At 42.8% G+C, this 26,332-nt stretch overlaps 1 protein-coding gene across 1 annotated transcript in view; it reads right to left on the bottom strand.

The window, feature by feature from the left end:
• Nucleotides 1–25,967, bottom strand: part of tll1 (tolloid-like 1) — a 44,773-nt gene extending 18,806 nt beyond the window's left edge. The window contains exons 1-10 of the mRNA XM_084573213.1: nucleotides 24,508–25,967; nucleotides 7,901–8,023; nucleotides 7,674–7,754; nucleotides 6,300–6,473; nucleotides 6,093–6,210; nucleotides 4,027–4,205; nucleotides 3,430–3,535; nucleotides 2,365–2,489; nucleotides 882–997; nucleotides 628–730 (exon numbers count right to left, since the gene is read on the bottom strand). Coding sequence (XP_084429339.1) covers nucleotides 628–730; nucleotides 882–997; nucleotides 2,365–2,489; nucleotides 3,430–3,535; nucleotides 4,027–4,205; nucleotides 6,093–6,210; nucleotides 6,300–6,473; nucleotides 7,674–7,754; nucleotides 7,901–8,023; nucleotides 24,508–24,688 — 1,306 coding nt within the window. The 5' untranslated portion in view covers nucleotides 24,689–25,967. The remainder of the gene's footprint in view (nucleotides 1–627; nucleotides 731–881; nucleotides 998–2,364; nucleotides 2,490–3,429; nucleotides 3,536–4,026; nucleotides 4,206–6,092; nucleotides 6,211–6,299; nucleotides 6,474–7,673; nucleotides 7,755–7,900; nucleotides 8,024–24,507) is intronic.
• Nucleotides 25,968–26,332: the final 365 nt, after the last annotated feature.

Here is a 26,332-nt window from a genome sequence, read left to right on the forward strand (position 1 = left end):
TTGTTACACTGTAAATGTGACATAACTAGTTAATGTAGACAGTCTGTGTTCAGCCATGAGCCAAATAAATCTGAACATTCATTTCAATACTGCCGATGGCAAAAAAGTTCAAATTGTGTTGCAACGCAAAGCAAAGTCATCTGGCAACACTTTGCAAGGACCACGGAAATACACACAAACTGCACAAACTGTATGTAAAAAAACGCTATAAACCATGTGTTATAATTCTGCTGTTTACCTTGCAAGCATCGCGAGGAGAAGAGTGAACTAAACTGTCGCACCAATAAATTTCAAGAGATGTACAATTCAAAAAACAAAGTCTTATAAGCCTTCACCAGATTTCTAGCGTTAGTATTTGTGTCCATGCAGCTTATTGTGTCTGTTCACGCTGACAGTCTGTCAAGAACAATTAAAAAGCCATTTTTAAATGAAAACTCACTGATAGAGAGACGTTTCCTACATGTTCATCTTACATATGTTAGAATCCACCGAAATAGTCTGAATAGTGTGCAGCCACGTTATTAAAAACGTTGAAATACTTTATTAAGAAATAGGCTGGCAGTAACAGTGGTCAGTCTGCTGAATTGATAAGATAGTCAGTCCTCCTCTTGTGTCTTTTGATCTTACCGAGGAGCGGCGCTTTCCTCCAGTATCCGTCCCGAACCTCAATGTAGTCGTACCAGCACAGGCTGCTTTTATACAGATCCATGGTGGTGAAGTTAAGAACAATCTGGAGGAGCAAAAAAAGGGTTTAAAAAAAAAGGATGGCACAGCAGAGGAAGGGTGTGTTAAAACGATCAATATACAATCATTCAGTCAGCGGTATCTTATTTTTATTGGCTATGCATTCACTGCTGCAATGCGCGTGTGTGTGTGTGCACCTTTTCTCCGGGTGTAACGGATATTCTCCAGACACAGTGTGTGTATGAGGGGTATCCGTTGGGGTAACCAGGGGATGAGAAGTTGCCCGTTGACTCTTGGAGCGTCTCCCCGCATGCTGCAACACACACAGATGGAGTTACATTTTTGCGGTAGGTCCCGCTGTTGAGTATAATCCTTTCAGCTGTGCACTGATGACTTATTATTGGTACATTATGAACACATGGCACTCATAGCTATTATTATTTTAACTCTCAATCTGCACAGGATTCAGCCTTTTACTGCAGTGCACCAAAAATAAAGACATCACAGCCTCACACACTCTCTGATTTTGTGCCAAAGTTTATGTCTATATTATCTGATCTCTCCATATGGAAACCGTTAGGCACCTATTTCTAATTTACAGACCAGCGAGGGAATTAAAATTACCCTCGCAAACAACTGGCTTCTTCCAGTTTCTCATGTAGGAGGCTACAGTACGCGCATTTGTGTTCGGCATCCATGTGAGGTCGGACCTCAGTCACGAAGTCCCGTCATGATTTAGTGGAATTAAACATTCCCCAGTAGCTGAATCATTTACAAGAGTGGATGGCTCTTAATTCATCTCAGCAAAGACAAAACAAACGCAGCTGACGAGTGTTAATGGAAAATGATCACACAGTATTTGGAGTTTAACGCTGTCGCTCCCTCTCGAAAAGGACGTTAGCCAAATGTGCCCCTCCTATCCCATCATGCATGCTGTTTTCCCTCCACAATGCCCTGGGGCTGTGTTCATCTGTCAGTGAATATGGTATCACTCACATATGACCTTATAAGGTTGAAGATGGATCTGTTTCCAGCTGGGACACACTTAACACAATCTTCCTCTTTCCAGTATCAAACGGATAAAGAAGGATAAAATGATCACATATATTGTGGTATGGAAATATTATTTTGGTGAATTTAATAAGACAAAACTCACATAAACTATTTCATCTTGCCTCGTGTTCACCACATCACGCGTCTATCTTGACCAACAGTGTGACGGGTCTTGGGCATTTAACTATGAGTGTGTGTGTGTGTGAGTGTGTGTGAGCCAAAAACCAACGGCAGCATTTGCGATCATAAACCTTCTGCGATGTTGCAGAACAGCCCAGTCAGAGCAGATCCCGTTCACGTCAGAACCTCTCACCCTAGGGACCAGAGGAACGCCAGAACAACACGGGTGTGCGCAAAAGCTGACTGGAAGAGACTGTGTGTGTGTGTGTGATGTGTTTGAGACCCAGCAAAGCACAGAGGGAATCATCACGCGGAAAAACAAATTACTCAACTTTACCTCTGTGCCTCGGGGAGCGGAGGGGCGGGCCAATTATACGGCAAAGATGCGAGCAGATAAACAGAGGTCATCTTATGTTTCAGGGGTATGACGACAGAACAAACACACACCCACCAACTCGCGCACACACACACATATGCATTACAATCTTATAGTAAATATATCAGTACCTGGACATCTATACAGCTTCCTTGCCTGTGCAATGTCTCCTTTACTGAGTCTGGTCCGCTGGCCGATCGCAGGCCGGACCCCGTTTTCATCTCTGGACGGGAGGATGGTGTCGAGGAACATCCCGCTTCAGGGGAGCAATAAAGACAGTAATGAATATGACAAGAATGGCCAACAATCTCAGCACACTTGTGAACATCCCACAAGTTTTGTGTGTTCTCTTACATGTGGAGTTGGAGCTGATTGTTGAAAAAGTATTTATGGCTTAATTCTAAAAAACATTCTGCCACTTGTACTTCCTCACATGATCACATCCTGTTTCTGACAGTTCAATCCTGCTACAGATGGAAAAAGTCATCAAAAGTCAGAACGTGTTCAGGAATGAAACAGACTGTCCTCTGATGTTTGTGGATTCCTACACAATTCAGCTCGCTCATTTTCTTCAGGTTGCTAAACTAAAAACAAGTAAAACATAAAACATGTACGGTAAGTGTTTAACATGAGGCGCCACAGGTCTAAAAGTCCATTGATGCAGCTAGAAAAACATTTGTCCCGAGTGAGACGTGAGGTCAGCATCTGTATTTTTTTCCTGTATTCAGGTGTCGCACGCCTCTGAGCGGTAATTACACATCTGTCAAGTCTAAAAATGTTGTCACCCATAATTTGGCACGTCTACTGTGGGAAGAAGAGCCAAAACAAACAGTCTCTTGCCAGTTATACCTGCTCATTTATACAGCACTGCTTGTTGTTTCGATCAAGATGTTGAAAATATTTGCTTACAAAAAAACAGAATGGTGAACTATCGTATAGTTATAATTTCAAAATGTTGCTCCGAAGTCTTTATTTGGGTGATGAAAGCTGGTCAAAAATGGCTCAATAACCGCTCCCACGTAAACACGCTAAAACCAAAATTTCAACACAGAGAAACACCAATAAATCCATCAGGGACACTTTTTCCTTACATGAGCTGCAAAGCAGAGTTTAAAGTTGAGAAAAATTACTCTTGGCAGATTGAGAAGTTGTAAATTTGATAAATATCAAACAACAAGATGCCGTGGGCTTCTTACCGTGAGAAGGTGTTCCTGGCGTAGTGCATGATGCTATCAAAATCATACGGCTCCCCAAGAGAGTTCACCTCCCCGGGCTCCATCTTGAGGAAGTTATACTCTTGGCCTGGGAAGCACATTTTTAAAAAAGACTGATAGAGTAACATTTAAGAGTTTTTCACACATCAACAATCGAGAGTGTAAACCTTTAGTTGCACACAAACACAAGAGAATCACGGAGCGTGTTTTAAAATGATAAACTCGCAACAGAAACATCAAAATACTTGAGGTCAAAATAGAGCAGAGCTGCTGAAAGCTCTGATATGTTTCTATATATAGTCCGGGTCTGATGCCCTGCTGTGTAATTTGATTTAACACCTGTCAGGTTGCATTGTGGTGCAGAGGAGTGTGTTTGTGGAGACCTGACAGACAGCGGTGGCGGCGGTCTGGGTGACTTCACAGTCATTAAAAGGCTCATTCACACCCGCTCAGAGCCAGACACGAGCGTGAATTTTGGAAAACGTACCCACGCTGCCCGCTAATGTCGTTACTTGTCTCTGGCTAGCGACGACCTGAATGACTCTAACAGGGACACCAGGTGCTATTCTGGCGACTCACCTGGTTGGATGTTATCCCGGATGATGGTCACGTGATCGTCACGGTCGGGCCGCGTGTGCTCGTGCCAGAAGCCGATGACGTGGCCCAGTTCGTGCACCACAATGCCGAACTTGTCGCAGTTCTTTCCGATGGAGATGGCCTGGGGCCCGTTGCCGCGGCGACCCACATAGGAACAACACCTAGTAAGGATTAGTAGGAAGATGATAGCAGGGAGATAGGCGATGTTTACTACACGTTTGGCAGTGGAAGAAGGCTTTAGCAGTGTTGTGTTCAATTAACAATGAGCACGCTCGCACACGAAAAAACACACAACGTCTTTCAGGATTTCCTGCCCCGTACTACATCCAGCAGAGGAAAAGAGGCAGGATTTATTTACATACAACACTCCGATAACGCTGCAGTTTCATAACTCAACGTGATTAAGCTGTGAGAATTCACATATCGCTGCTCACACACACACACACACACACACACACATTCATTCTCCTTTTCTGGTTAGCAGAGACATCCGTGCCAGGCTAACAAATCTGATTAAAGTTATCCAGTGAGCTGATTGCATGGTAAGGATCAGGAGTCACTGGAGTAGATAGAGTCTTTTCTTTCAGCATTTGCAGTGCCAGGATAAGTAACTTTATACACACATGCATGCAGGTGCCGCAAATTAACCGCAGGTATTTGTATTTAACACAAGCCTCTCTTCCTTCGTTGCCTCCTTCCCTGTCTCTTTTGTTCACAGGCACTGCACATCCACACTGCAGGATATTTATACATCAGCTTACCGTGTCTAATCTCTGATGAAGTCAGCCTATCACGGAACTCAAGACAGCTAGCATCATCTGTTAACATGCAGAGCTCTAGCTCACCTAAAGGGCTGCTGGGATTTACATTTAAAAATCAAATACATTTCTGAACCATTCATGTGAACTCATACTGCGTAACTTGTTTAGTAGAAAGCACGGCAACAGATATTCATCATGAGGTTTGATATTCAACCATGTTATTATCTAGTCAGGATCTGAACAAGGACATACCGAACACTGGATCTTGGACATAAAGTTTGTTGCTACATTATTTTAACAGCACACATTCACCAGATGAGAGAGAGAATCATCCAGTCAGTATATTTGCTATATTGACTTGTAAAATGGGTGATAAAAAAAACTGATAACTCAATAGATTTATTAGTTCCCAAAGTCCAAAGTAACATCTTCAAAATCACAAATTTTGTGCACTTAAAAATGAATGTGCGTATCTATAAAACAGAAAAAGGACCTGTAGTCCCTCCAGTGGCCACTTGAGGCAGGCTCCAAAAGTTAGTTAGTCCCCGTAGGCCTCAGTTTGGTCTCTATAACTAGAGTCCCCATTTGTCACAATTGTCTGGGCTTTTGTATTAAAGCTTAAAGACAGACAAACTTAAGGGCGTCGCTGCTTTGAGTGACTGATTGGTGCCCTGACAGGTTGCTTCACCCATTTTTGAATTAGTCTGAATTAATTAGGTGGAGTCACGTACTGCTAAGATGACGACGGCCAGGGCCACCCACACTGAGCTTCAAAACTGCTTTTAAATTCAATAATGGGTGATGTTGTTTATATAAAGTCAACGGCTGGGGAGAAAAATAAGCACTGACCATTTATCGAACAAGAATCATCACTGTTTCACTTTCTTTGATCAACACATCACTTCAGCACCAACGCTGCAGATTCATAGACGTAGCTGGATATCCTACTCTTTCACCGTCCGCACAATAATGTCTTGGCCACTAAAACATCACGACTTACAACAAAGAGTCAGTGAAGTGTCACCACTGTACAAACACACTCTGACCCCACCGTGCTGCCACTCGACAGAACAATGCACTTCTGCAGAGTATGAACAAAAAACTGCTCGAACATACAAACACTTAAGCCGAGCAGTGTGATTGGTGGGATGGGGAAACAGGAGCAGGACAGGAAGGAAAGCGCAGCCATTGTTGAGTGACCATATCGTCTCTCGCCGTGACAAGGTCACGAGTGAACTCTAGGTACACACACAATCACAGAGACGCAAAGAAATCTTCCACACTCACCCGCATGGTCTGTAGGTGAAGACTATGTAGCTTTCTTCGTCTGTCTTCTCGATGAAAGTTACGCACGTCTGTTTCTCCCAGTGACGCATGGCCTGCTTGAACATGGCCCTCTGACTACCTGAAACACACACATTTTACATCCCACTTTTACACAATCACACGTCGACTGCTGAGCGGTACGGGCAGCGGTCCAGCGGATTTGCTTACCGGTGAAGTTTCCTGCTATGACGTAGGGAATGACTCCTCCGGGCCATATCCTCTCAGCTCGGGATGTGGCTGCTCGAGGAATACGACTCTTCGCAGCCTTCCCAGTCTTCCCACCTTTTCCAGTCGGGCTCTTCGGGCTGGCAGCTCCCTTGCTCTCATTCTTTGGGAGTAAGTCTAACCAAGTGGTGGGAGAGAAACCGCAATTAAATCCAGCTGCGTTCTGATACAATAAATGACAGGGCTGTTAAATAAAACAAATATCAGCTCATAACACTTCAAATTTACACGACCTTTCAGAGTTTGCTCTGAAATCAAAGAGTTGGAAAACTCAAACAGAAATAGCTCTGTCAGTGCACTTTGATTAAAGATTTAATTTAAAGGCGTTCATAACGTATGCTGGATGAGCTGAGTGATAAAAAGGTAAAGCAAACATTCTGTGACTCTGAGATATCATTGTGCTTACATATAATAGAAGCTGTGGTAAAACTTGCAGGCAGCATAAAGGAAAGCAGCTTTTCCATCCCGCTTTATGGTCTGTTGACTCTTGATGTATTGAACACAAGTTTGTCATAAATAGTATTTTAGCTTGTGGCTGTTGTGTGGGTTTGACTTCTTCTTCTTTTACTTTCATGAAGAAAATCTGAATATTGGTGGTCTGTATGATTAAAGTCTCATTCACATTACAGTTGAAAAATGATGCTGTTATGTTGTAAATACAGTCCTGCTCAGGATTCTTGAGGTTGAAAAAGGGATTAGCTGTAAACCAAAATGACGACTTGTGACGTTGGACATAGAGATTCAAATTACTTTTCTGCAACAAACTAGTTGCTCATATTTAAATGTTAATATCTTGCCCAGTAAATGCCCTCCAGTAAATTGTAAATTGCATTCAGATACTGTACATAACTTTGTCTCCAATCTTGGTCTGAAACTCAGCAGCATTTCCTGCAGCATAGTTGTAACACACTACTGTAACACAGCTACCTTTCTGATAATATGAGCACATGTTTGTGCTATTAATTGTAAACTGTATGATCTTATTACCTTACTTTGCGTCATTTCCAAAATGTATTAAGTTTTCCGCCTCACAGTCAACCCTTTATTTCCATACACTTCACTTTGATGAAATCAGATACTTAAAACTTTCTTGAGTGTCATTTATCACAGTGAACACTTTCTGTACTTTTTTTTGGCATGGTTGCATTTGCAAGGTGGGACTAAAACCATAGTCTCCCTAGAATATTCAGGTCACCGCAGTAAAACGCTTTGGGGAAGTGTCCCTGAGCTTTGACATGCAAAGCCAATGGTATGATCTCCGTAACTGTGTCTTTGGAGGCAGAGGTCGAAGCACGTGGTGAATTTCACGTTTCTTACCGAAGCCGAATCTCCGTATTCTTTCCAGCAGTAGATATAACGATCCTCCCTTCTTCACAGTTTCATGTTCTTCCAGGCCACCTGACACACACGAGAGCGGGAAAATTTATGAAACAAATAGTGCTAATATACTTCTAAGCTGCAGCTGGTAAGCAACAAAGCAGTTTCGGTGGAAACAAGAAAAAGGAACGACTGCAGATTAAGAGTGAGGCGTTGAATCCACTCACCAGACGTGTGCCCCTGTCTGGAGTGTGGGTGCATGTGTGTGTGTTGTCTCAGGTCTATCGTCCTGTCGATCTGGAACATGCGCAGGTCCTCCTCATCTAATGCAATGTCGCCCCAAAATGCAGCTGGAAGTAAGACAAAAAAAGAGGTTTTAATTATCTCAAATCAGCCTTTATTTGTGTAATTATTCATCAACCCTGGAAATAACCTGACAAATCTTCATACTCAGAGCAATGTCGATAATAAAATGGTTAGCACACCAGTTTGTTTATTTGTGTGTATACAATTAAAAAGAAGGGTTAGGGTTGAAACCTTCCTGAACAGGATCTCTTTCTTCTGTCACAGGTTTCAGGTCAATAATGTTAATAAGCTTTAGAGTTTGATATGGTACCTATTAAACTGAAAGTTCTTTCAGTATGAGCAAGGCGTACTGGCCACTTCACTCTCAACTTTCAGGTTAATAGGTTCCATTATTAACCTGAAAGTTCTTCGAGTATGAGCAAGGCGTACTGGCCACTTCATATTGGTGTGAAGTGATTGGTATGAGTGGAGTGAACCAACCCCAGTGCCCAGTGAGTTAACACTGTCTCAAGTTCAGGTTCAAACTGTCTGACCCACTAAGACATCCAGTGCAGAGTCCTAACTTCCTTTGATTAGGTAAATACAATGTGCTTTTGGATGCTGGACAGCAGGCTGCAGCAAATGTCACACACACCAGGAAGTAGATCAGTGACACAAGTGATCACACCAGTCAGAGTGTACGCGTCTAAAACTTGTGTTTGACATTAGTTGGACCTCATATCAGCTTTGTCTAGCTATTACTGTTTCCCCCCACACACATACACAGAGAGAGAGAGAGAGAGAGAGAGAGAGAGAGAGCGTCAAACCCCCCCCGGGAGTCTTTTTTCAATGGTTCAATATCAGAAAATGCGTAAGCCTTTTTTTGTGACACTCCCACTGCTGTGCCCTGAACTGTTCCCTTCGCCTCCTCCCTCCCTGACTTCTTCCACCACTCAAGCTACTTTCACACATTATGTTATTAGCTGCTGCACTCGTTCACGCTGTATCTACAGGATGTAAAGAGATCTTTACCTGACTCCAGTTTAAGAGATAGAGGACAACATCAATAAATAAACAATGCACAAATGCAGGCTTTCAAGATACCGTGAAATTATGGGATTTGAAAGAGACAGAAGAGGATGATTACACACACTATATGTTTACCATCCATCCATCCTTCTATCCATCAATAGAAACCCAACACTGCCATGCTTTAACCAAGCGCCGCTGTATGTGAACAGTCTGAAATCTCTATTAAATAAAATGTACTAAATCAACATAAAGAAATCCAAAGTCCTGATTTTTCCTTGTCATTGAGCTGAGTACTATGTGTAGACTGATGAGAAAAAAACATTTACATATGTTTTAAAAGAATCTGAAACAGAAGAAAATGTGAAAAAAGTTTGCAAATAAAGTAGAAGTAGTAAAAAAGATCATGCTCATATAATATATATATATATTTGATGAGGAAGAAATTAATGCTACGTCAACAAGGAAACGTGGCACTCAGTGTAAAGGGAACAGAGTGTCGAGTTTAATGCCAAGACTTAAATGCCAGGTGTACAGGCACGCTGCCATGACAGAGGTCATAACCATAACTGACCTTTTCTAAAATTATGCCTCATCAGCTTCAACCCTCATAATTTATGACTCTGTCACATCACCACACCACAATCTATGATCTATGTGTTTTTATCACACATAGCATCAGACAAAGCTCATATTGGGTCCCTTGTTCTCTCAGTGTGTTTTCTTTCTCCTCCTCCTTATCTACAGCAAAGCATATCTGCAGCTCGTAACAATGAACAACTGAACGATAACCATCGCTAAATGATTAGCTGAGCGGTGTTATTGCCCTCCACGGGGATTCAAGACACTAATACATTAACAATGGCATGGGAGAAGCTCGTCACTTAGCTAATCAGGATTGCCGCTAAAGGAAACGGGGGTCAGGATGCCATTGTGCTCAACTCTGCACTATTGTTGGAGACAGGAGCAAACCACAATGACCACGGGTTTCAGATACAGACGGTGGTCAGCGGTGGTCCGATAGTTGTGGAGATAATGTCTGGGTGAAAAGTTAAAGAAGATTGATACTGATCTGTACACTAAAGCATTGCATAAAGACTGGGAATACGCATTAGGCGTCTCCTGAACAAGATATACTGTGGCATGAATTACTCTCTTGATGATAGGCAGATTTTGCTGCTCCAAGGTGACCTAAGCTAATTTGCTTTCTAAATATTATCTCAATGATTCATATAAAGTCAGTTTAGTCTCTAAATTGTCTAAAGAGCAAAGGTTTTTCTGTTTAGTGACACATTCAGCAGCTTCTTTTGTGCAGCGAATAGGCACATATTCAAAAATATTAAGTTAAAATGAATTTAAAGTGTACAAGTAAAAGCTAGTTCACGTTAGTCTGAAAGTAGCTGTAAGGTTGTAAGGAGTTTGGGTAATTTCATGAGCAGGTACATCGTCGCACAGCATCAGTTAGAAACCAGTCAAGCTTATTAGTTCTAAGTCAAGTTGTTATATGTACCATAAGAAATGCACAGCAGACTTTGCAGTAAAACTAAATGCATTCTCCAGCTGAAAAGTGGAGCAGTCAGAAACTGCCGCATACATATAAAAGAGGTTTTAACGGGTGCTGAAGATGCCGATCTGAAGTCACAAAACGTTTGCGAAGTCGCAAAAGTAACACAATTATACGAGCGCTCATTTTTAAGACGTGGTCTGAACAGGCCTGTTACAACTGTCAGACAGAAAAAATTGCGCTGTGGGCGACACAGTTCCTGCTGACGCTCCCTCTGGGGCGTCCCAACCTGACATCATAGTGGGCCACGAACAGGACAAAATACACAAGCAGAAAATCCATTTACACCTAGAGAAACTGCCACGTCTCTGGCAAAAGGTCACCGTGAGAATCCTCATATCAGTATCGCATTGCACCTGCAGTAGAAATGATACTTCCCCCGTTGCTTTTGTTTCTATTTATGGGACAGTGTTTGAGATCACGCACCAAGTAGTTTCGGATATGTCAGGACAACAAGGGAAACTACAAGGACTAAAAGTTTTTCCAGAGAAAACGAGCTGACGCAAGCAGAGATACAAAGCGAGAAGAGGAGGGAGAGCACAGCGATAGTAAGTTCGGCCCATTGATTGTAGGGGTCTTGTTAATCCATGGAGATGTCCATAAATAGCACAAAGTCAAGCCAGGGGGTGAGGAGGAGTGAGGACAGTGAGGCAGGGAGATGCGGGAGGAGAGGTATTGATCCAAAAACCCCAGGATGTCCCGGGAGACCTACATCATGCTGACCATGGCCTTACTGTTCGCCCTTCAGGAGGGGCACTGCAGCAAGCACACACACACAAAACGAATGCACCAAACACAAACTGAGGGGAAGACGACGCTCACGGCACATCCCACCGCGCTGGGGAGCAGACCAGATGTGTTGTATCGTACTGTAAGGGAGGGTTACGCTGATCAATTTCACTCTGCAGCCTGTGTGTGCGCGACAGATGATCTTTTGACATGTTCATCGTCATACAACAAACTGGATGGACATTATTTCTACCATATTTAACCTCAACATTTATTGGACATTTACATTTGTTTTGTCAGACGGCGTAGGCTGAAGTTTTGTGTTGTCCCCAGTCTTTTATTCTCAATTGTTGTCATTTTGTTAGTCAGTTAATGACTCTCTTAAACCACTCCACACAATGTGAGTCTTGTTAAATCTGGCACCGTCCAGGCTCCTTTGCTATAAAATATATATATATATATATATATATTTCCCCCCATTTAGATATGCTCTAATTAATGAGAGTTCCTAAAGCTCAACTGGTCACAGTTCACAGGAGACAGGAGGAGTTGCCATGGTTACATTTAAACGCATACATACATTGCAAAGCGCGATAACACATTACAGACGTGAAACAAACTGCGTCAAATCATTTCTCGTGTCACTACTTGCTATAAATTTCAAGGCTTTTACTGTTTATTATGACATTAACAAACACCACAGCACAATACAGTAGAGAATTGTGCACTGCTGAGCACTCACGCTGTACTCAGTGGGGTGCATCTAACACAAATACACACACACACACGTAGAATACACACACACACACACACACGCCTCACTAAGCTCCTCATTAAGCAAATATAAGGTCACACTGTAGGTGGGCTAAGACGAGTGTGTGCATGCGTGCGTGTGAACGTGTGCGCGCGCATGAGCCCTCGCACTCGTGTGATATTATTATATTGTATATAGCTGCGGCTGTGAGCGCGCGGTAATATGAAAAAGAGATTATCTCGGCCCTGTTTGAGGATTTTCTCCAAAAGTAATTATTGTGCAAGCCGCTTGATCCACCTTAACCCTTCGCGAGCCACAGCAGGTGCTGCCGTTTGAGTTCAACTGTACGCCGACGGTGTTGGAGGCAGTTACGAAGAGGCGAGGCCGCCAAAAAATGCAGGCTGCAAAACTGTACAATAAAGTATTTTTTTAAAACAACAGATGGAAATGTGACAGTAAAAAGTACACACTAGACGGAGGCTGTGGTCAGTTTGGGTTTACAGCTAGTGTAGCACTTAGCAGCGCAGGGGAAAGTTTGGAAACAAGTCTCGCAACATCCATCCAAACCACTCTGTCCCAAACAGCACTTTACATCCCAATAATATGGCTAAACAGCTCACAGTTGCCCCAGTCAGAACTGCTCTTGATTTATTTCCTGGGTCCATTCCCCAAACCAACTTTACACATTTAATAAAACAAAATGAAAGGCTTGACAAAACCCTGGTAGGTTGTCCTGTGTCACCTGTCTTAATATTCATTTTTACCTTTAATACATGCATGAAGTTAAACTCTGGCATGTTTCTACTCAGCCATGATTTGTTTTGTTTAACAGGAGGTGCAGCATCGAGAATTGCTGCTGTTTCGACCAGTGGAAGAGCAGATTCAGATTCAGATCACTATTGATCCCACGAAGGGCTTAATGTTTAATGAAGAGCAGCAAGATAAAATCAAATGAGGTAAAAAGGTGAAATAAATAACAAAATGACAGAATATATCATAAATTGACATTTTAAACTTTAGTAAGGAGCATCCCTTAGCTCCACAAACAACAATAGCAATCCCACGGACAAGGAATGCTTCTCATTCGGCCGTTCGCACACACAAGCAACCTCGGCTTCGGTATCTTGCCTAAGAATACTTCACCACGTGGAAGGACCTGGAAATTGAGCCCTGTCATTAGTGGACAATCCACGTATAACCTGAGCTACAGCTGCCAGGTTATACGTGGATTGTGCTTTTTACTTTTAATTTCTCACGTTCTATCGTCTCTACAAATGGCAACAACGGAGACAAATAAATGGAAAAATTTTGTTATTATTAAGGAAAGATTAGAGAAGGTTAAGCAGCTAAAATATGTAATCTTACATCGACCACATTTGGCAATGGCTATGGTTTTGTTGCCAAAATCCAATTGTAGGTATGCGACCAGTTTGTGAAGTCTCTCCTCCATTTACCACCACAACCCTTTTATAAAGAGCACCTCACCCTCTGATTCGGACATAAATCACGAAGCGTGGTCATTTGTACGGACACTGACCTGGATTATGCTGCATGACTTGTCTCTATGGATGTTTTATCACTGCTTGAACCCAAAATAACTGCAGCGAGACCAAGCTGTCCACGTCCTCCATTGTCTACTGTGGATCAAACTATAACTTTAAGTGGCGCTTTAAACTGAGACGGCCGTTTCCAGTTTTCTCTGTGAGTGTTTAAGGTGGAGTAATGATGAGCTACTTCGCTTCGTAAGGTGTGGGAAAGTGAGGACATGCTGGAGACTGTATCGTCACTGGTCAAAAATGTACTCAGGAAAAAGAAATTTAAAAAATTTAGATGCGTTGTCCAAGTTCAAAATTTTTCACACCCCTCCCCCGCCCTCCTGCAAGTATGTCTGTGAGAAAGAGACACTGCCTTGGAGACGTGATCTTAACTTCTGTGAGATAAGATAAAATTTATTATGAGCAAAATTTAGTGTTTCTGTGGGGGTGAGTTTTCATGTAGGAAACTGAAACCATGGCCATTACAAACATTTCAAGTCACCTGTGACACAGACAGGCTAAAGTCTCTATGTGGACCTACGTGACCTCACTTTAATTATATATCTGTACCGGCTTAAACACAGTCCCAGACAATGACAAAAAACCTAGTTACACATCACATTGCTGTGTTTACCTCCACCACAGCTTGTCTGTCTACAGATTACAAAAAGAACAGTTTCTTTGCGCATGTACACAGCTGAAAACAGATGCTAGGTCAATGAGGTGCACATCTGGACACCCGGAACGACCCGAAAACGAAGCCCAGACTAGCCATAAACAAGACCAGTTAACGGCAGAAAGCTGCGCGCCTTTCATCGTTTGCCAAGTAGAAATATTTATTTTTACTTTTTGAAAAACCAAAAATAAAAAAATCATCCCTAAATGAAAGGACAAAGATGACTTGAGAAATAATCACCTTAAGTTACAGAGTAAAAACAGCTCCTGTGTCTGTTGTTGTACAATAACTGGATTCAATTTCAGATCTTTACCTAATTCAGAGCAAAGTAAAGGGAACATTTGTGAGTTCAAAAGGACGGTGCACTTACAAAGGCCACTCCAAGTCAAAGTGAAGGGGATAACAGGCAAAGAAATGTCTGGCATGAGACAAAATAGCATAATATCATATGACACACACGCAGAGCTGGTGTAAACCCCTTAATCACTTTACTGTGACACTGAGATTCCTCTCCAGCTGGTCATGGGTTTGGCCAGACACCGCGACGAGACGTGATCGCGGCTCGGTTTGCTGTCAGATTGTCCTGGGTGTGCACTCAGGGTGCTCGCAGCAAACAGACCATTAAGTGGCGAAATCTTAAGTAAAAGTAATTTGTAACTGAGAATTATTTATTATTGTTAGGAGGATGGGCAGCCACACAACCTTCTAGTTGACGCACAGCTTCAGTCAGGAAGACTACTACAATGATTTAGTTTCACAGTATTAATATATTGAATAATATTGAATTTCATTACGTTGAATAAATCAAGTGCAGGAAATCTGAAAAAGCTGGCTAATATTTAAGCAGCTTCAAACTGATGTTTAAATGCTTTCAAACTGTCTTAAAAAGGGATGAAAGTTTGCAACCGGAAAGATAATTGCTATGTACACAGGCACTGGACTTGTGGACACTCATTGGATATGGTAGGTCAGATAGCTTCAGCTTTCATTCAATATACAACCAACTTTACTGCAGATAATCAGATTCATCACAATGGTGAAAAGCACAGTTATTATAAATGTAGAAGAAGCCAGTGATCAAGTGATCCATCAAAAGACCAATCCCAGAGCCCTGAAACTGAAAGATCTCAAAGGCAAGAGCCAAAATATCTTCTCTGTGAAATGCTTTTGTCACTTATCCAGGCGACAAGGCTGAAGAAAACTTGTTTAAAAGTGTAAAATGGAAATACTTTCGATTGTGAACCATTTCTGTCTCATCAATTAAACTGATCATGTTTGATAAAGCATGCATTCAGATGGATTCGACACACTCATCAGAGGCTTGGTCAAGTAAATCATCTTGCAGCCCCAGTTCACCTGTTTTAAATATTACTATGGGTCAGGTTTCCAGCAGCTCACTGCATATTCAGTTCGATTCAGTTTTATTTAGTATAAAACAATAAAAAGGGTCTCAAAACACTTTACAGAGCCCAGAGCCTGAAACCTCCCTGAGCAACACGAAGGAAATCAAAAACTCCCTTGGAAATGGAAGAAACCTTGAGAAATCTTTGGGGACCCATCTGTTTGAGAGCTGAAAGAAAAACTAAAGAGGTGGGGATCGAAGAAAAAGGCAGAAGGAGGAGAGAATCAGAAGCAACAAATAAATTCATACATGTCTCAGGATGAAGCATACTAGCATAAATGCAGCATGTATACAAGCAAGAGTGCATGATACAAGCTACACTAGTGGTGCATTACACCAAAACGATGGACAATTGATAAAATGGAAAGAGCACTTGTGGTATTAATATGTTTGAGGCACTGATCCTGCAGCACGATCAACAAGCTGCGATGTGACCTGTCTGTGATGTTTTACTAGCCGTTTGTGTAGTCCATTAAAATCAAACGTTATTAAAAATGGACAAAAGAGGATTTTGTGGAATCAGTATCCAGTCATAGATCAGGGGTTTGACTTGGTTTGTTGACGTTTTTTAGAAAGCCAATTCGGTCTGGAAATTAATTAAATCAAGTCATGGTCAGGTTAAAGTCAATCACTTTAATTACTTTATCTATATTAAGCCCTAAATCAGTCTGGGAGGTCACCAAAATCGGGTTAGTAGGAGAAGGAGGGTGGTACGAACAAAACAACAAACAAAACACTTTTTTGCATTTTCCAGTCCTGGTGCGGTTTGCAGAGTATGGTTTGCATGTTTTTTTTAGAGGGATACTTACTGCAGTAGGATAATGACTCATGTCAAAGCTGTGAAAGAACTACTTGAGGAGCAAAGAAGACTCAACCCCCCCCCAACCTTACTGGATGGTGCTGAGGTTACGTGCTTTTGGAGTTTATGCAACTCGAGTGTTTATGTATTTAAAGAAAGACTTTTGTACCCCACTATGTGAGGCTTACATGTACACTCAGAAATTATCCTTTCTTTGGTTCACAGTTCTTACAGACAGATGCCAAGAATTAGTAGATACAGAGTGGGAACAGTCTGAAACCAGTTTGGGTGCGGTATCTGAAAACAAAGGCCACCAAACCTGATTTGTTTGTGTTTTCTTGACAGCTTACCATCATCCAAGTGGATTTTTTAATTCTAAGTGGGGAGTTTAGGTTTTTATTTGGAACAGCTGTGGGTGTTGTCAACCCGAAACTCACTTGGATATCTTTTAAAAACACGATACTCCTACTTGGAAGAAGCTGTTCAGATTGGCCTGGGTGGTATCTTCTTTGCAAAATAAATGGTACTCTAACGACCCATCGATGGCCGGAAACCTTCCAGACACAAGGTGTGATTGGGATGAAACTTCTTGGGGACTTATGTTAAGACTGTCTCACATGTCCAGGGAGGGGTCTTATAATTTACATAAATATCTTCCTTTACGCCTCTTTCAAATCATCTGTCTTCTCTGGCAAAAATGTGCAGTGTTGTACTTTGGGGGAACGAAACGACCACTTCACAGACGAATAGCTTATCACAGAGAAACCAGCTGTTCAGCCGCCCACATATACCTGAATGATACGTCAAGATCCAATCTGGGCTTCCCGCAAGTGGCTGATGAAGAAGACAGGCATGAACACCCCCGGGGACATTTGAGAGATCCAGTTTCTGACCACATTTGGAGGTGAACTGGGTGGCATATGTCTGCATTATTTTGGTAATGTGAACACAATCAGTCCTGAGTCACATCTGAGACGCTGACGCAGGAGCACCCCTGCGTCATCAGAGTTTTGCCTCATTCATTCAGAAAAAAACATATGGTCGCCATTATAAATGATCGCCTGTAGCTGTTAACTAATTACAAATGCATGAGTACATGAGTGTGATTCTGTGTCAATTATTGATGTGGTCATGTTGATCTACGAGGAGCCGTGTGTGGTTAAATATTTCCTCAATCACTGATGTCTTTATTTATCTTTATTACCGGAGATTACGGTGCGTATGGAAACTTCCATTGTTGGAGTCATAATCTGAGTTTTGTGCAGGTCTAACTAACGTCAGGGCGGAGATCAATAAATAATAACTTAACGTGTGAAGCCAAGTCATGATGCACACGCATAAAACAGGGTTGTTCTCGGTTCTAGAGATCCGTCAGAGACAACAGCTGTTAAAATATTCTACCAGATGATTTGATTAGAATTTATTTGCACGTAGAGCGCAAAACTGAGATCGGATCCGGAGACGCATTTGGAAACGCATGTTAATGCCAGGTCTGAACGCACGTACCCACAGCTGGTCACTTGCGATCGAATAGCCCAGATCGGATCTTAATGCAAGGTCTGAACAGGCCAGTAATGTTCTCCTTGGGGTCGTGGCCCCAGCTGGGTCACTGCTCAGAATAGCGAGTTTGACTGTAGGAAAAGTGTGGCTTTTCCTCAGGCATTAGTGTGTCTGTGTGAATAATTTTCGCTGCTATAAATACCACCAGGAAAAGCTAGGTGACATAAAAGCACCTAGACTTTTAATAATTGAGCAATGCGTGGCAGGTGGGCGGAGTGACGGCGGTGCTGACTCATGGCTTCTGCAGCTCCAGGAACAATGACGCTCCAGAACAAACAGCCGGCTCTCTGCACGGCCGCAGAGTTTGTGCTGAGGCGGGAATCCTGAGGAAGACTTCGGAAGCTCAATGGCAGGAGCACTCTGCTCGGGAAAATCCTGTTTAATATAATATGAGTGAGACCACTTGCTCCCTCGCTAACACACACACACACACACACACACACACACAATAAAGCCACGGTGTCAAACGCACACATACACACGTTGCTCTAGTTTCCTTCCTACAGAGGAATGGGGGAAGGGGTGAACAGTAGCTGCTGCCCGCTGTCACGACATGGTAGGCTTCACTCTTGAAATGAAAAACTCAGCGCACACACACACGACATAAATGGGCATGGACGCACACATAAACCCTCTTTCAAAGTGTAGGTGTGAACTCTGTGGTGGACATGTGGTGCCACTGCATACAGCGGAAAACGGGTGCATATGAGCGCGCTAAGAGCTGCAAAAACTGAAGCAAAGATGTGAATACGAGTCGACAGTTCAACCACTGTGATGGCACTGTATTAGAGCAAACTGAGGGGAAACGGAGAAAAGACACTAGAGTAAAAATAAGAACATAAAAATAAAGAAATGACAAAAATCAGGCTACATTTACTACTCCAAAAGCAGCTGCAGATTTATTATTACTGACACAATATACCATTTATTTATCCATTAGACTTTTGCACCTCAGTTTGAACACCAACATTAATGTCAGCATAGCCGCCGTCACTATCTGCCCTTCATCGTTGCATGCCGTGTACCATTAACTGTAAATCTGACGTTGAAGCTACCAGTACATATTAACTGTATTGAACCATTGCATCTGGAATAGAAAAAATAAGCGGCCGGCCTTTCTATCACAGCTTGAACCAACACGGAGCACTTCATGTAGGCAGCAGGGTGCAGATGGTCCCTCCAATGAGAAAATCCACATGGAAACCGTGAGGTAACTTCACGTCACTTGAATACTCCAGAGCTCTACCTTGAATCACTATCAAGTTTAACCTGATCCTAACCATCGAACCTGCGAGGAGACAGGCTTGTACTTCTGCAAAAAAAAAAAGGCAACAGTTTAATCAAATTTTTGCTAGAACCAGGGCCCAAGGACACAGTACTGCCATTCCAAAATTTTCTCATGTATCGGGGACTTTTCCCATCCTACTGGAAGTTCTCACAACCCTCTCCTGTCGATTCACGATGTTACTTCAGCTTCTTTACACAACCGTGTCCGTTCTCGCAAGACAAACGGGAAAAAGCAGAAGCATAAGAACCTGAACCTGTCAGTAGTGTCGGCCTCCGCTGCAAATGGTGCCTTCGCTGCACGACACCCCAATCCAGTTTAAATTATTTATATAGTTTACACAACCTGAAAGAAAACCGGACATTGTGCACGGTGACGCATAGCTCTTGCTTTGTATCGCACTCTAAATTTGTGGGCTAAATATATGTTGTAAATATCATAATTATATTCTAGTATATTTTATGTGGTGTATTAATCAAAAATGTGATATTAATTTGCCAGCCGCCCATTACACACCAGCAGATGAATAAGTTACGGTCACTGCACGCTCCTGTGATACATCACTACTGCATTTACCAGAAGAGAAAACTCAGTTGGACACTTGGATCAGTCCTGAAGGAACAACCCACAGCGTTCGGACACGGAGGTTTGTTTAGCTTTCACTCCGTGTGTGTGAGGATTTTATGAGAACAGTGATTTGGAAGGAAGCATGAATGACTCTTGAGTTAGCGTAAGAGGGCCTGCGTGTACGTACGTGTGTGTGTGTGTGTGTGCGTGCGCGTGTGTGTGTCATCTCCAGCTGAGTGGCAGGATGCAGACAATCAGGAAGAGATAAGCGCGGGTGAATGGAGGGAGCCTTGCATGTGTGTGTACCGAGTGTGTGCGCATGTGTGCGTGTGTGTTCGCGTGGGGAAATCACTTCACAAAGGCCTGGAAGTGTGTGTTCCCCTGTCTGCCAGCGCGGGACTCGGAGGAGATAAGCAGACAGCCAAATATTCCCCTTGTGTTTTCCCAGCAAAAACAGGAGGCGGAATACCAACCACTCAGACCGATGCCACAGGGTCAGGCCTGGAATGAGTCGCGCTTCCACTTCTTACAAACTGCGCACAGAAACACACGGCCACCAAGTCTTTGCACACTCACCACAAAATTACAACGAAAATAATCAGTTGATAAATCAATAGAGTGATTGAATTACATCATGATTTAGTCCTGAAAATCAAGCATGAAGGTTTCAACTCAGTTGCATCTCAGCCTACACTACAAATGCATGCTGGTATATGCACGCATGTAACTGTGCATGCGTACTCTGCCTGGTGCATCTGTGCATCCGTTTCTGTATGTATGTATTTAGACAGTCAGAGTCTGTGTTTGTGCACATGTAAATCTCAAAAGATGTCCAAAAGACAGCGACAGTCAGATGGCAAATCAGGTTGTGAAGACGTGAGCAGAAGATGTAGAGGAGAAAAGAAAATTTCTATTACAGTCAGCTATACAATTATTTCATATATGATAATTTAACTCCTAATTTGTGCATTTACACATAAACTGGTGACGAAAAAAGCAAACGAGTAAACAGCCACCACAACTTTCCACAGCTACTGTATGTGAGAGGCTGTTATCAGCTTTCAACTGCCTATCAAAAGAGTTTCATATTAATTTCCTGTTTTCAATCTTAGCTTTTAGCTCAATTTGATATTCAGTGGAAGACATGGTCTGAGTTATGAGAGGTTTAAACATCTACAGCTCAGTGAGAATCCAGCACAGTCAATCTGCTGATGAGGAGTGTGATGAACTGAGATGAGATGGTCTTTGCCGAGCAGTTAATTGTCTGTCAGTCCACTAATCAAGTGCAAACTGTGTCATCGCAACAGAATATAAAGGGGGAATGAAAGAACTGAGTAAATCCTGAAAGTCCTGGAGTCTAATTACAGGGCAATATCTGATCCAACAGAACAGAAACAGTCTCAAATGTCTCAACAGTCACATCTCCAACAAAAACTAAACATGGCGTAAAGACAACATTACACGCACCGTTAGAAGATTTGGTGAAACGTGACACACGGGGTTGCTAAAAAGCGAAAACAGCCATTAATTATTGTGAAAATCTGTGCGCATGTGTGTGTGTGCAGCAAGAAATCTGAGCATGTGAGTATAAAACATTCTTTATGTACATTGACATTTCCAGCAAATAAAAACATGTGCCGGTGTTTTCTCACTCAGTTATTTTAACCTATAAGAGTCACTCAGTTCCTCAAGCACACTGCATGTAGACTGACTGTCTCCCTGTAACCTGCCCGGGCTTCCATCCAAACACACGCACGGTAAGTTTGTTGGCATAGCAAAAAGCCACAGGGATCGCAGGATCAACATAAAAAAAATTAAATCACACACACACACAGATCAGTGTAACATGCACATGAGCAAACACACACGTAGACACATAAAACACACACACCATCCAGTGTCCAGGGTTGTCAGGTTTGTGTATTCGGTATGTGAGGAATGCGTGTTGGTCAGCATTTGGACGCTCCGTGTTCTAGGTGGAGTTCTTATCAGTCCGACGTGTCATCACAGACAAACATTAAGTACCGTCAAAACGCACATCGGCACACGTGTACACAAACACACGCACACGGAAGCACAGACGGGTGTAACCTCAACAAGAATCTGGGCTTTAACAGATGATGACTGGTTGTACCAAGACGATCTCTTACGACTGTGGAGGAGAGGAGAGGAGAGGAGAGGAGAGGAGCGGAGAGGAGAGGAGCGGAGGAGAGGAGAGGAGAGGGTTCCTCTGCCTCGTCTTCAGAAATGATGCTTGTAACGTTACAGCAAAGCAAAAATCCAGACTGGACACCCCAGTACCGGCTTTGCAGGTCAGGACAAAGAGTGTAAAAAGCCTTTATGCCCTTTATGTTAAAAACACCCTTTTTTAACAAGTGTTTTTATGTACGTGTTGGTTTTTTTATACGCTAATAAATATAATACGAGTGAAATAAGCAGTCAACACCATGGCTAAGCTTTTCCAAATAATTTCCAGACGATCAGGGTTTCATATGAACCAATGCTGTCAGTTCATTGTTTAGGGCTTCCCATATCTTTATGCGGTACGGTGAAACAGCCAGGAAGTCATTTTCTATAATATAGTTTCATCATTTTCTGGACAATACATTCAGTCGCATGAAACTGCGAAAGGGGGGAGTCCTGAGCCTCTGTGTAATACCAACGGGTCCAAAAAAAAACTGACAACAAATGGGTGCAGTTTATTTGGAAAGACTGTTTTGAAGATTTTACCAGAAACCAGATGGATTTTGCCACTAAACTCATATTGAAGTCTGAAGCTCTTCCATCAACATGCCGGTCGACTGGAACAGTTTATTTTCTTGTGGTTTATCCGACTCTTTCCAACGAATCTGCTGCATAGCTAGATGCAGTTATTCTGATTGACGTCAAAGGTCGTTTTATACGACTCTGGGATGCTGATGAAGAAATTTGCAGTTGAAAAAAAAAGGTGTTGTTGATGACTGCATCCTCCAGAGATTTTCTACGGTGTTTGAAGAATTGCGATAGTGTGATTTCCAGATGTCTGTCCTTAACTCGCTGGAGCTGGAGACGAGGTTTATCTAATATTAAGCAACATATTATTAGCCGTTTGATAATGTAGGTTTAAGCATGGCTGTCTATGCTGAAGAAGTGCGAGCACGTATGGCGAATTATTTCAATATTACAGCTCGCCACTGTATAACACAGAGCAGTTTGACGGTGTCTGAGCTCCTAAGATCAACCAATTTGCATACTCTTAGATCCACGCACACTTAAAAGGACAATGCGTCTAGCTATACTGTATCTAAGCCGCTTTAAGGCAGGAAAGGATTTATTTTTGTTGAAAGGAAATTCTAAATATGTAATTTGATGAACAGGGATGCATTTTTCTCAATGCTAGGTACAGACCTTTTAAACTAGAAGATTGGAGCAAAAACTGAAAACTGGTTCTTCTTCATGTTGACTTACTCCTTCATCGTGTTGTTTCAAAATCTGGAAATTATTAAAATTCTTATTTATTAGGCACAGTTAACAAAACAAATGAAAATCGGTTTATTATATTTAACAGTATCTGTTGTACCGATCTGAGATACTGCAAAGACGTTCGGTTTCTGTCCCATTACTGAAACTCAGGCATTGCATTCGTAGCAAAATTGAATATTTTCCATCACACCCGCTCTCTGAAATTACTAAAATGTAGATGCACACTAATGAATATGACATCCAGAGTATGCAGAGCTCAAAGAAAGGAGGAAAGACAGAAAGCTTAGTTTAATAGCGTGATGGTGTAGAAACCTAAAGTGAATCTCCAGGATTTGTGGAGATTCACTTGAAGTTAAATCTTCTAGTGAATCATCCAAATGAACATGAGTTCATTTGGCTGGAATGTGCAAAGACACCACAGATAGAAACACACCCCTATAAAAGACCCATAAAACACTGAAGAAGAAGAAATTTATATTTTCTTTCTTGCATAAAACCACTTTACGGTGTGACAACTACTCACTGACACTGGGGGGAAAAAAATAACTGCTGACTTCACTGGACACATTCCTAATTTCATTTATGCAGAAATGCCTCATGTCCTGTCAGAGCAAACACGGTTGCAGTTGTTCCACAGCAGCTCCAGCCTGTCATTAAATGTCCAACAACATTTTTTTTTTTATCACCGTGGTTGTGTGTGTGTGTGCATGTAAGAGGTTCCTGTGTTGGTACAGTTGGGTCCAGCTGTTTCTCATCTTCACTGACGCTTGATTTAACATCTGTAGCAGCGCAAAAACACACACACACACACACACACACACACAAACGCACACTCCCCCATCCATATGCGCGTCAACATTTTGCAACTATCAAAACCAAGATTTCGGTAAAAGAGGATCCGAGCGCGTAATGCGTGAAAGGAGAAAGAAACTGGCTTTAGAGGACGGTCGCCGGTCTGCACGTGGCATCCGTCTGATACCGACTTATCGGTTTTGAAGGATAGGGACAGAGGGGCATCTGGACCAGCGCACGCACGCACAGCTACACACGCGCGCGCACTGTCATCGCTCATACACACATACACGTGCCACCTCAGAGCCGGAGGCGAGGCTCGCTGTGACCAGACGCGCAAAAAAATAATGTTTTCTTGAGCTTTGTGCTGAAATGAAGTAAAGAAAACGACTCACCAGCTTTGCATGGGTCCTTGTAGTCAATGGCCTCCGCTTTCTCCTCTTCATAGTAATCATAGTCCGGCTCCTCGTAGTCGAAACAGTTACAAATAGACACTTTGCCCCAAAAAGTCAAGCCGGCAAGCACCAGCGTGATCCAGCGCATCTTGGCGGCCAGTGCCGAGGGCACTCGGTCCATCTGAAGACTGAAATGAACAAATAAAAGGCCCCTCTGCTCGTCTCCTCTGCTGCTCGGGGATGTCAATCCACTCTCCAAAGAAAGCGACGGCGGCAGGAATTTATCGGGTCATCGTGAAGATCGGCGTCTTCTCTGACAGTCTGGCTGTGGATACTGTGGGCTGCGGTGGGCTACTCTAGCCGGCTCTCTTCCATGGTAAAAGTACGCCGAGGTGTCTGCCTGTCCGTCCCGGTGTCTCTCAGTCAGCAAAGTGTCCGCCGAGGAGCTCCGCTGTCCTCCGCTGGGGCTTCGCAGGTGAGGCTGCTGTGGGACAAACGAGAGAGAGAGAAAGAAGCGGTGAGGGGATCGGAGGCTGAGTGATCTCTGAGCGTAAAGACGCACGGCGGTGTGTCTGCTCCACACACGAGAAGCATTCACCTCGTTTATTTCAAACCAAGTCTCTCTCTCTCTCCTTCTCTTTCTCTCTCTTTCCCCCTCTCTCTCCCTCTCTCTCTCTCTCTCTCTAGTGTCCGGTGGTGGTAGCCTGCTGTCTCTCTCAGCCCCAGTCAGCGCACCGCCCTCACACACATACAAACACACACACACAGAGACACCGCCTCATACCTGCACTGTTTCACATCAGTGGTGCAGAACCAAAACTTTGTTGTCTTCTTTCGTCTGTACCCACTGAGTATTGGCCACACACACACACACACACGCGTAACCCAATAAATACAGCAGAGGCTTCCTCTGAAGTTGGGGGGTGCGTATTCTACAACCATTACAGGTTATTGTAGCTCACTCGCACAGATCCGTTACAGTAAAAACCGGTAGCGGTAAAAGTCACACGGCAGCCACAAATTTGCCCGTGGCTTCAAGTGGATGTTATCTGGTTATTAAGGCAGGTGCCAAGTAGGTGACAGCCAAACCATAAAAAACGACTAGGATGTCTTTATAGTCAAGTCAAGTCTTTATACAGCCTCTTTAATTTATTTTCGGTCACAGATAGAGATAATTGGGAAAAGAACCTGATTAGCAGCCTTAACTGCTGTTCCAAACATGTAAAGATTAAATCGACTTTGTGCGTAAAAAGAGGCGCAGCCCAGAGGCCGTCGATACTGATCAGCCGCCATAAAACAAGGCATTCATGAGGCTACGTTAACCTGTCACTGACTTGATTCACCCTAAGCATGCTTTTGTGTTTTATTAGTTGTCTAATTATTTGTTTAGTAAAAGTTGTATTTCTGTTGATTCAGCAATGTAAGGTGACTCGACTACTTTGTGCCATAGATAGATAGATCATAGATAGATAGATAGATAGATAGATAGATAGATAGATAGATAGATAGATAGATAGATAGATAGATAGATAGTCTGTGGTTCACCTATGATGTCTTCTCTAATCGGTCATGGATAACCTTGCCAGCAGTAGGTCGGTCAACAACAGATGAGTGAAGCGAGTTCACGTGGGTTCATGATACTCCGCTGCATCCTTGTCCACGCACACACACACACACACACACACACACAGTGGAGCAGCCTTCACACCGTCCATGTGTGTGTTTGTTTGTTTGTGTGTGTGCGCACCAACGTTTTAAACCGAACTAAACCAAATTTACAGTCAGTTTAAATTTGCGTCTTTTCCCTAAATTTGCACGCACTGTA

The sequence above is a fragment of the Chelon labrosus genome, assembly GCF_963514085.1.
Source record: "Chelon labrosus genome assembly, chromosome: 2".
NCBI lineage: Eukaryota > Metazoa > Chordata > Actinopteri > Mugiliformes > Mugilidae > Chelon > Chelon labrosus.